The sequence below is a fragment of the Bidens hawaiensis genome, unplaced genomic scaffold, assembly GCF_021521415.1.
Source record: "Bidens hawaiensis isolate Kalapana, Puna unplaced genomic scaffold, B.hawaiensis_p1.1 tig00031116_1, whole genome shotgun sequence".
Classification (NCBI taxonomy): Eukaryota; Viridiplantae; Streptophyta; class Magnoliopsida; order Asterales; family Asteraceae; genus Bidens; species Bidens hawaiensis.
Genome location: NW_027495216.1, coordinates 22811 through 32958, shown reverse-complemented (window position 1 = coordinate 32958; position 10148 = coordinate 22811). Strand labels below are relative to the sequence as shown.

Here is a 10148-nt window from a genome sequence, read left to right as displayed (position 1 = left end):
GTAATAAAATTACTCTATTTGTAAACTATGTAGTGTACATTACGTGTTTATTAAGTTATCGGGTAATTACACTATAAACATGATTTTCACTTATTTACAAAAATGTCACCGCCTCCATTTTGTTTTAGTTCGCACGTTTAGTACAAATATTTAATTTGTATGATAACCTTCCCTATTTATATATCCATATATTTATTCTTACAATTCACTTTCATTTCGACCATAGTCAATTCAGTGGTGGATCAAGAAAAATTTGTCACAGGGGTCGGAAATTTTGAGGTTAATTGTCTAGCGCTGAATACTAATTTTTTTGGGTATCTTTGGGTCAGATCGGGTCAGGCCGGGTCAAGTCACATAAAAATAAACATAAAACAAAATTATAAATAAAAAACAAAATTGAGTCAATCGTGAGACGCATTGAGACCATAAGGGTCTAATTCGGTGCACAAAAGCGCACCGATTTACATATGTGATAAAAATATGAATAAACTTTATATATATATATATATATATATATATATATATATATAATATTTTTATATAAAATGAAAAGATAAAATAATAAATAACAAATCAAAGTAAGAAATCTAGTTAAATCAGAAAAAGAAAATTAAGAAAAGATATGCAAATTAAGAAAAGATATGTAGTAAAAATACTTTAAAGTTATTTAAATCAATCATTTATGACTTATTATTAAACATAAATAACAAAAACTAGAAAAGAATAAGAAAATGTGCAAACGACAAATCAGTTAATAAAATATTAATTTTATCTACTTCTCTCCCCCATACCCACTTCTCCATTCCCGTGGCTGCTAAAACTCCAGACTCGCCGGAAAATTTTTCCATTCTATTTTCCGGCAGTGTCTATTCTTCTCCATTCTAACTTTTCTCCTTATTTTCTTAGCATTTTACATGGGTTGGTGTCAAAATTTTACAGGGGTCGATCAGGATTTTTTCGTATATATAACACTAATTATGTTTTTATCACAGGGTCGGCCGACACCCCTAGTCTAGCTATAGGTCCGCCCCTCTAGTCACGCATGGAAAAAAAACAGAAAAAGGCAAATCTATACTTTAGTTTCTCATGAAGGATCTGATACCATAAAAGCTAGGAAAAAGACCAAGAAATATAATAGAGTTAAGTAGTTTAATGATTTGAATAACTCAATGTAAGCTAAGAAAAGACCGAGAAATATATCTTGGTTTAACAGTTCATTGGGTTACAAGAACCAAGTTATATCATATTAAAACAAATAAACCTGATAAACAAGTGTTCGCATCACTTTAATTGAAAAACAAAACAATCAAACAACTATGAAAAAACCGAAGGATTTTGGACCTTGAATAATAACTGTATAATTTAGCAACACTGAGGATCGGTAGTTGAATTATTCAAAATTTAGAAAATTAATATACATTAAACCACCACCTTCTTGATCATTGGCTCAAACTTTGGTTGACCAAAGTCAACACCAATTTGGCGCTTTTCACAAAACGTCAAAGCCATATTTGTCGAAAAGCCTCCACCCCCCCCCCCCCCCAACACCACCACCTCGATGGATGGTGTTCTAGGCCCTATGGGTATTTTTCTCCTCTCCAAAGTGTCCACTACATTTGGTCTTTGGAAAAAGGAAAAAAAGAAAGGAGGGGGTAGGGCTGTAAACGAACCGAACGAAAATAAACAAGGCCTTGTTCATGTCCGTTCGTTAAGAAAATAATATGTTCACGAACACTTATTGAACGGGATTTTATGTTCGTGTTCGTTCATTAAGGAAATTAATGTGTTCACGAACACAAATAAAGTCAGCAGAGCCTGTAGATTGAGACTGATGTATTCATCAATGTGAATAATGAAAGCTTATAAACGAATCAAATGAACACGAACAACGACATGCTCGTGTTTGTTCATCTAACTCTAAAAGAACACGGACACTTAATCAAACAAATATTTATATTCATGTTCGTGTTTGTTTAAAATCTAAATAAAGGTAACTGAACAAAGATAAACGAACGTATTTGAACAAATGTAAATGAACTTGAATGAAAACATTTAAATAAACACAAATTAAAAAAATATAAAATCTTTAAGCATGTAACCTATCCAGATAATATTTAATTATTTTCTATTAATATATAAATGCACATAAATAAACATACATAAACTAACTTAAACGAACGTTCATGAACATAAATGAACGAACGGAACATGTGTTCATGTTCGTTCATTTAATTAAACAAACACAAATTTTTTGTTCATGTTTGTTCGTTTATTAAATAAACGAACATAAACAAACTTCCTGCCGAAAGTTCACGAATAATTCACCAAACGTTCGGTTCGTTTACAGGCCTAGAGGGGAGGGTGGTTTGGATTTTTAATTAAAAGAACACAAATACCAAAGTTAATTGGAAATGAAATTTACTAAAATATCTTTCTTACAATTCAAATAAATGGTTGTTTTGAGTTCTTTTATTTAATAACTATGTTACTTATTCGTGCTATACGCGGGTGAAAAATAAAAAAAACAAAATACATATATGTGTGTGTATTATACATTTTAATGAATTATAAATGACATATTTATAAAAACGAATAATTTTACATTAATTATAAATTATTACATTGTTGTTTCTATTAAAACAAAAAACATACGAAGACAATCATAATAAAATGACAACTTAAAAAACAACTTTTTAAGTTAAACCATGAAACCAAAAAGATTTATTAATAAAACTACATCATTTGATAAATCCATATGTTATATATCAAACATACTCTTTAACATCCAAAAAATCTTGTTACTTACACAATCACTGAAATAGAAACAAATGTGTTGTAATTTTTCATACCTGTAAAAAGAAAGCTAAAATCACCAAAAAAAAAAAATCCAAGTCAATTTATTTAAATAAAGCAATTTTGCCAAAAGCTTAGTACTTATTTTAATATCCCAATTTGGAACCATCTTTTCCTCATTTTTACGCTCTGCGAATCTGTTCTAGCTGCACCCACAACAAAAATGTATAATAAAACTCAAAATGCATTATCATACTTCATTTTTGCTATTTATTTAACTTTATGAGATATCAAAAATACTTTGTAACATCCAAAAAGTCTTGTTACTCACAGAATCACTGAAACAGAAACAAATATGTTGTAATTTTTCATACCTGCAAAATGAAAGCTAAAATCACCAAAAATAAAAAAAGCCAAGTCAATGTATTTAAATAAAGCAATTTTACCAAAAGCTTAGTACTTATTTTAAGATCCCAATTTGGAACCATCTTTTCCTCATTTTTGCGCTCTGTGATTCTGTTCTGGCTGCACCAACAACAAAAATATATAATAAAACTCAAAATGCATTATCATACTTCATTTTTGCTATTTATTTAACTTTATGAGATATTATTGTCAATTTCATCTCTAAGCCATTAATTTTATGAATAGGAGCTTACTCAATTTTATATGTTGATTGAATTAAGTTGAACTAAATATTGTTTATAAAAGTTTCATTCTTAATAAATCCAAATTGAATGGCCTGATTTAATCTAAACTCACTTTTCTCGTAACTTATTTTGCTCATAACACTGTTAGATCCGACGAATCTACTCAATATTTTTATTTAATTGATTGTACCAAAACTACCTTTCATTCACTTTGTAAGATTTTATTAATAGATTTTTTTTAATTAAAACATACACGAGTTCTTGTTGATGTTCTTTTGATAAGTCAAAAGAGTCTAAAAAGTTATTCTCACTCAAACGAAAAGTCAATACTCAAACCAAATCAGTAAATTGTTTTATATGCCAATAGTAACAATATGATATGCATTGTAGGAGTATTATACTAACCTCAAGTTGACTGGATTATAGATTAAGAGAATTTGTACAGCTTTGGATAAGTAGTATAAATGGAGTATTTTTAATGATAAATTGATCAAGCTTATGTGACATGCAATACAGAAAGTTAAATATATTCTTAATGAAGTTTGATTAAATAATAAGTTGAGTAAGTTGTAATCTTATATATGATGAGAGTAGATTTATAATAATAATAGAATTAAAAAAAAAGAACTTTAAGAATTTACTAAATTATAAAAGGTTGCTATTAATTAGTTAATATTTTTTTTCTCGTTTGTTGATATTTATATATACCTAAAATAAAATCTAAAAGATAAATTTTAATTCATTGTTAATATAATTTAAATTAAAAAATAAAATGATAAAATATGTAAAAAATTCTTGGAATATAAACTTAAGGATAGAAAATATGCATTTTAATGTAAAAAGTTTAAGTAGGATTATTGCTATCTTTTAATTAGCAACAATAATTATGAAATTTAATTTAGATTTATTTTGGTTTTCAATAGTTAGATCCTTGAATTGAGCATGATTTATCTCACCGCACTGTCGTGCATTTAAGCGAGTATTCATGGGCGTTGGCCTTAGGTGAGGGTTTTCCTTAGATCGAAAGACGAGTGTATATCGATGTGGTGCATTTTGCCAGTAGCCCATTTAGAGGATTCGTTGGCTGTTAAAAAAAAAGATACATGTTGTTTCCTAATATATTTGAATTTTGAATAATTGATATACAAAAGCACTAATTCGTTGTTTATTAGTTACAAAATAAATTTTGCTAGTTAATCATTTCATTTTTATTCCATGGTAAACGATCATCAATTATTTTTAAATAACACAAATTTAGATTTTGATATAATTAGAGATATTCAATTATTTTAAATTCTGTTAATGACATAATAGAAGTGTGAAGTAATTGTCATAAACTATTTTATAGTCAACTTAAAAATCATACAATATTAATTATAAGCGGGTTTTGTGAGAAACATAACAATCAATGTTTTTAGATCCGAACTGAACGTCTTATCGGGTCACAGTTCACAGACCGGATGTTGAACAGGATGGTTTCATAATTAATTTAAAACTAATCAAAATATTAAGAAGTCAAAAATATTAAAGGTCGAATTTATTAATTGTAGAAAATGAATCTAATTTTGGTTTAAAGCTTGAAGAGAAAAGGATATTTATATATATTAAATCAATTAATCGAACAGAATTGCCATTTAAGTGTAGTTGGAAAACATCTTTAATTAGTTTCAAATACGAGGTCTTGGGTTTAAGACTTACATTAAACAATAATTTATTTTTCAAAATTTTATCATGAGACTGTTATCAATTGGGTTGCCTACTGAAAACGAGTCGCGGGCTATGAAATTAGAAAAGGGGTCCAAGCTGGCATGTGTCATCTAGATAATAGATTTTGTTAATATTCTAGTTAAACTATATTAGATTAGATAGCTAGATTAGATTAAAAAATGTTTAGAGTTCTTTTATTAAATAACTAGCTTTTGAATCCGTGTATTAGACGGGATTTGTCAAAAGTTAAAATAAGATTCATTATTTCAATTGTGATTATCAAAATACTTATAAATTAATTAATGTAGATTTAATGGAAAAAACATATGGGGTTAACGAAAAGTACTTAAATAGCATGATTTTAATGGAAACGTCAGGTGTTGATTTGTAAGAAATTTAAAAAATGTACTAAAGTTGCGTAGTTGGTTAAAACTCAGGTATGAAAATGACACTTAATTCAATAATGTATAAAATCCACACTATGTTATAGCCCACTTGACAAAATAGTTTTGACCCATGATCCAAGGATAACTAGAATGAATGAGATGAGAGATCAGGAATTAAAAGAAATGCAGCTTCACACATAAGTTTCAGTATTTTCTTTTATTACTATTGTTAAGATTTAAAAACATAAGCAAATGGATTACACATTTTTTGTTTTTACACATTCTTACTTGCCATGTGACCATTATATTGTAGCCCATACTATTAAACCCAGATTCCTTAAAACCTTTGGCATTTCCTATTGTTTTGTTCCTTGAATGATTTTGGGTGTCCATCTATTTATACCCACACTCCACCATCCATGCTTTCATCAAAAACAAACATCTCATTCATTATATTATTCAAGCATCTCAAACATTTATTTGTACCATGAGTTCAACAACCAGAGCATGGATGGTAGCCGGAATGGTTGGATTGGTGGAGGCACTCAAAGATCAAGGCTTTGCACAGTGGAACTACACTATCAGATCCATCCACCACCACGCCAAGTCCAATCTCCGGTCAGTCACTCAAGCTAAGAAGTTGTCATCGCCGGCGACAAAGACCATGGCTTCAACGGGATACCCAGAAGAGAAAGCTAAACAATCAGAAGAGTCTTTGCGAAAAGTCATGTACTTAAGTTGTTGGGGTCCTTATTAAATATATATCCATGTTTAATTCATGGATATATAGTTATTTTATTGTACAGATGATCGATATAAATGAATTATTCGGTTTCTATAGTTCACAGCATCTTAATCATGAATTACGATTTCTATATAATAAAATTCTGCTTTAAAATTCACTTAGCATATCTACTGCGTGATTTAAACTCTCGATCTAAGCTCGTAACCATCGGATACCGTTGGACCAAATGCTCTGTGGATCTCAACCAGTTAACGTAATCTTATTAGTGAACTATGTCTTTAAATGTGATGGTAAGTTTAGGAGCATCTCCATCACCCAAACTTCACATTTGAAGTTACTAAGATAGAAAGAATTCTCTATCAGTAGTTGGGAGGTCATTTTAATTAGAGGAAATATTACTTACTTCAAATAAAGGAGATTAATATTTTCTTAGAAGAACTGAAGTTAAACTTGTTTGATTAATTTATATAGTTTATATTTGATTAATTTATATAGTTTATATCTTTATCATGATTATGACATGCAAACTTTCAAATATTTGTTATAAAAGTAATTTTTTGATTGCAGAAAATACACTTTAAAAAATAGAATTTTAGTAGCCGGAGGAAAAGAAAGCAAAAGCGATTTCTGTAGTAGCGACGAGCGAAATCGGAGCAACCTAAACCGTGAAAACGGGGTTGTGGGAGTGCAATACAAGCGTCGTGCTGCTAGGCGAAGTAGTAGAACGCTGCACCCTAGATGGCGAAAGTCCAGTAGCCGAAAACAACACTAGCTTACGCTCTGACCCGAGTAGCATGGGGCACGTGGAATCCCGTGTGAATCCGCAAGGTCCACCTTGCAAGGCTAAATACTCCTGGGTGACCAATAGCGAAGTGTACCGTGAGGGAATTATGAGAAGAACCCCCATCGGGGAGTGAAATAGAACATAACCATAAGCTCCAAAGCAGTGGAAGGAGCCCGGGGCTCTGTTCGCGTGCCTGTTGAAGAATGAGTTGGCGAATCATATATTGAAGATATTTTGCTTTAATTCGTTGGAATTGTTATTAGGATAATGTGTTATGATCTATGAATACTATAGACAATGACAAGAAAATTTAGAAGGTAACTAACAACAAGAGTAAAAACCAATAAAAAGGTAAGATAGTTTACAACACTAAACTACAACAAAAACAAAAGGTTAGAAAGGGCGTGTTCGTTTTCAGAATGAAATGAAATTGGAATTAGAATTTGCATCGAATTTGGAATTGGAAAGAATTGGATTTGGAATCCACACACTTCAATATGAATTGAAATAGGAAGAAATTGAAATCCAATTTCATTCTTTATGTGTTCATTTGACAAATGAATTGTAACATATCATCACAAATATCATCGCATCTCCAGCCAAAATGGGTAGGGTTGGGTCGAACGGGTCATTGATCGAAACAGGTTTGGGTCGGAATGAGTTTAAGTCAGAATGGATAAATTAAAAAAGGGTTATTTTGGTTTGGTTCGGAATGGGTTTTGGGTTTTCTTTTCTTTTTTCTTTTTTTAACGAGAATAACGGCGGAAGCATTTTAGTTTTTTATATTTTTTGTTTTTTATTTATATTTTACGTTATGATTTCTTTCGAATTTTTTTAGGGGTTTTCTATTAATACCAAAAACCTTCAAAAAAATATTCAAAAACAATAACTAAAAATATAAATCAAAAACAAAAAAGTAAAAAGTAAAAAAAATTTTAATGTTTTATTCGCTGTCATCGTTAAAAAAAAGAAGAAAAACCACTCGAGAAATGAGTCTAACCGAACCGACCTAGGGCGACCGAACGCGAACCGATCTAGGCATTGAACCGGACATGAACCGACCCGCGGTGTCATACCGGTCGCGAACCGACCCGGGGCATCGAACCGAACATGAACACACCTGAAACGTCGACCTATTAAAGAGTTCTGTGAATTTACTTGAATTCCTCTACGTTTTTGAAGGATTTTGAATTCATTTATTTAAAGAAATTTGAAGGAATTACATTCCAATTCCAATTCGTTGACAACCGAACACACCAAAATGGAATTAAATTCCAATTCCAACGAATTAAATTCCAATTCCACCGAAATGTCATGGGATTTTAATTCCCATGAATTCTGTGAAACGAGTGCGCCGTAAAGGTATGTTTGGCAAAACTAGCTGATTCCTGGTGGCTGGAAGCTTGTAGTTGTAGCTGGTAACTGATGGCTGTAGCTTTTTTTGATATATTTAAGTGTCTGCCATAGCAGCTGGAGCTTTAAAAAAATGTATAAAATCACCAAAATAGACATTATTAAAAAAGCATAATATTAAATGTATATATCTTGGAGGTTATTTAAGTATTTTAAATATTAAAAGTTTGCGGCTTTTTCTAAACGCTACTAGTAGCAGCTTCAAACTTCAAATTTTTTTTTCAAACCTAAAAGTTTCAAGCTTGTTCAACCAAATAAGGTTTTTTCATTAAGTATAAGCTTTTATCTTAAAAACTTTTTCTCCTAAATGGTCATATATTTTACAAATCTTAAGAGTTTTTTATTTGAAGGGTATGTTAGAAAATGTTAATTATTGGTGTTAAACATTATCAATTTAGTCTAACAGATGTATTTGACATTTAGTTGAAAATAAATTGTTAATTTCAAGTACATAAATAGAATAGTCTAATAATATTAGGATACTGTAAACTAATTTCCGATGAAAATGTTAATTTTGGAATTTTTATATTCATGATTTGAGAAAAGGGATAAAGAGAGAAACCCCAAAAGAGTACGGTTTCATATTTGTCGCTTTGTATGGTGCACCCCCTGCCAGCCATATAGTGATAAATTTTGGTGACTAAAATAATACAATTTTTTTAAAGGCACTAGAATAATACAACTAAAACCATTTGTGTGCCTACCGTTTTCTCCCCCAAAAAAACCTGGTGTTCTTCTACGGTGGTCTATATATACCCGATCCCTATCTTGTGCTGCTTCATCAAACACATCTTGCATACGTTTAACTAACAACACAACACAACTCGTTTCATTTTAATCATTTTAAAGAGTCCTAAATTTAAGCATATACCATGAGTTCAACATCAAGGGCATGGTTGGTGGCCGGTACTGTTGGATTGGTGGAGGTATTAAAAGATCAAGGCATTGCACGGTGGAACTACACTATCAGATCCATCCACCACCACGCCAAATCCAATCTCCGGTCAGTAACCCAAGCAAAAAAGTTATCCTTGTCGGCGGCTACGGCTTCGAGCACAAGCATTGAAAAGTCAGAAGAGTCATTGAGAAAAGTCATGTACTTGAGTTGTTGGGGTCCCAATTGAATTGATCACTTTTTTCTTATTTGTATTTTATTGTTAGCTATATATATGTAAACTCTATTGATGTACAACCTTCTTATTAATCAAAAACAATTTTGGTTATTATTAAAAAGATTTTGAGACAATTGCACGTTTGTAACAAACATTGTGGTATGATGGACTATTGAGCTATTGATGATGACATTCATTATGTTATATAACTTTTGTCACTATGTAAGTACAAAAATTAAGTATAACTTTTTCATACAGAAAATATACTACTTTGGAAATAGGATGAAAGTAGCAGCCTACCAATTGTGTTACATATAACAAGTCAAAATGATTACAATAAAATGACGGGCAAACGGGCAACAAGTTGCACCGCAGCCCCTTTTGAATAGCAAACAATCCTACTAAAAACGAAGCGTTGGGCCGTAGGAGCCGAACAAGTACCATTTACAACATGCTGAACCCTGCTCAGAAAATTCACAGCCTCCGGGGCCAGAAACCCAAATGTATCAAAGGCAAAAGGGAGAAACACATGTTGGTTCTCCAAACAGGCTTTCTTGT

At 31.0% G+C, this 10148-nt stretch overlaps 2 protein-coding genes across 2 annotated transcripts; both read left to right on the top strand.

The window, feature by feature from the left end:
- Nucleotides 1-5977: 5977 nt before the first annotated feature.
- On the top strand, nucleotides 5978-6293 carry LOC143581618 (uncharacterized). Its single transcript, XM_077064369.1, has one exon. The coding sequence runs from the start codon at nucleotides 6024-6026 to the stop codon at nucleotides 6291-6293; it is 270 nt and encodes an 89-aa protein (XP_076920484.1). The 5' UTR covers nucleotides 5978-6023.
- Nucleotides 6294-9316: 3023 nt separating this feature from the next.
- On the top strand, nucleotides 9317-9621 carry LOC143581617 (uncharacterized). The gene has a single exon (XM_077064368.1). It carries the CDS (start codon nucleotides 9351-9353, stop codon nucleotides 9600-9602), a length of 252 nt encoding a protein of 83 aa, XP_076920483.1. The 5' UTR covers nucleotides 9317-9350; the 3' UTR covers nucleotides 9603-9621.
- The last annotated feature ends 527 nt before the right edge of the window (nucleotides 9622-10148 follow it).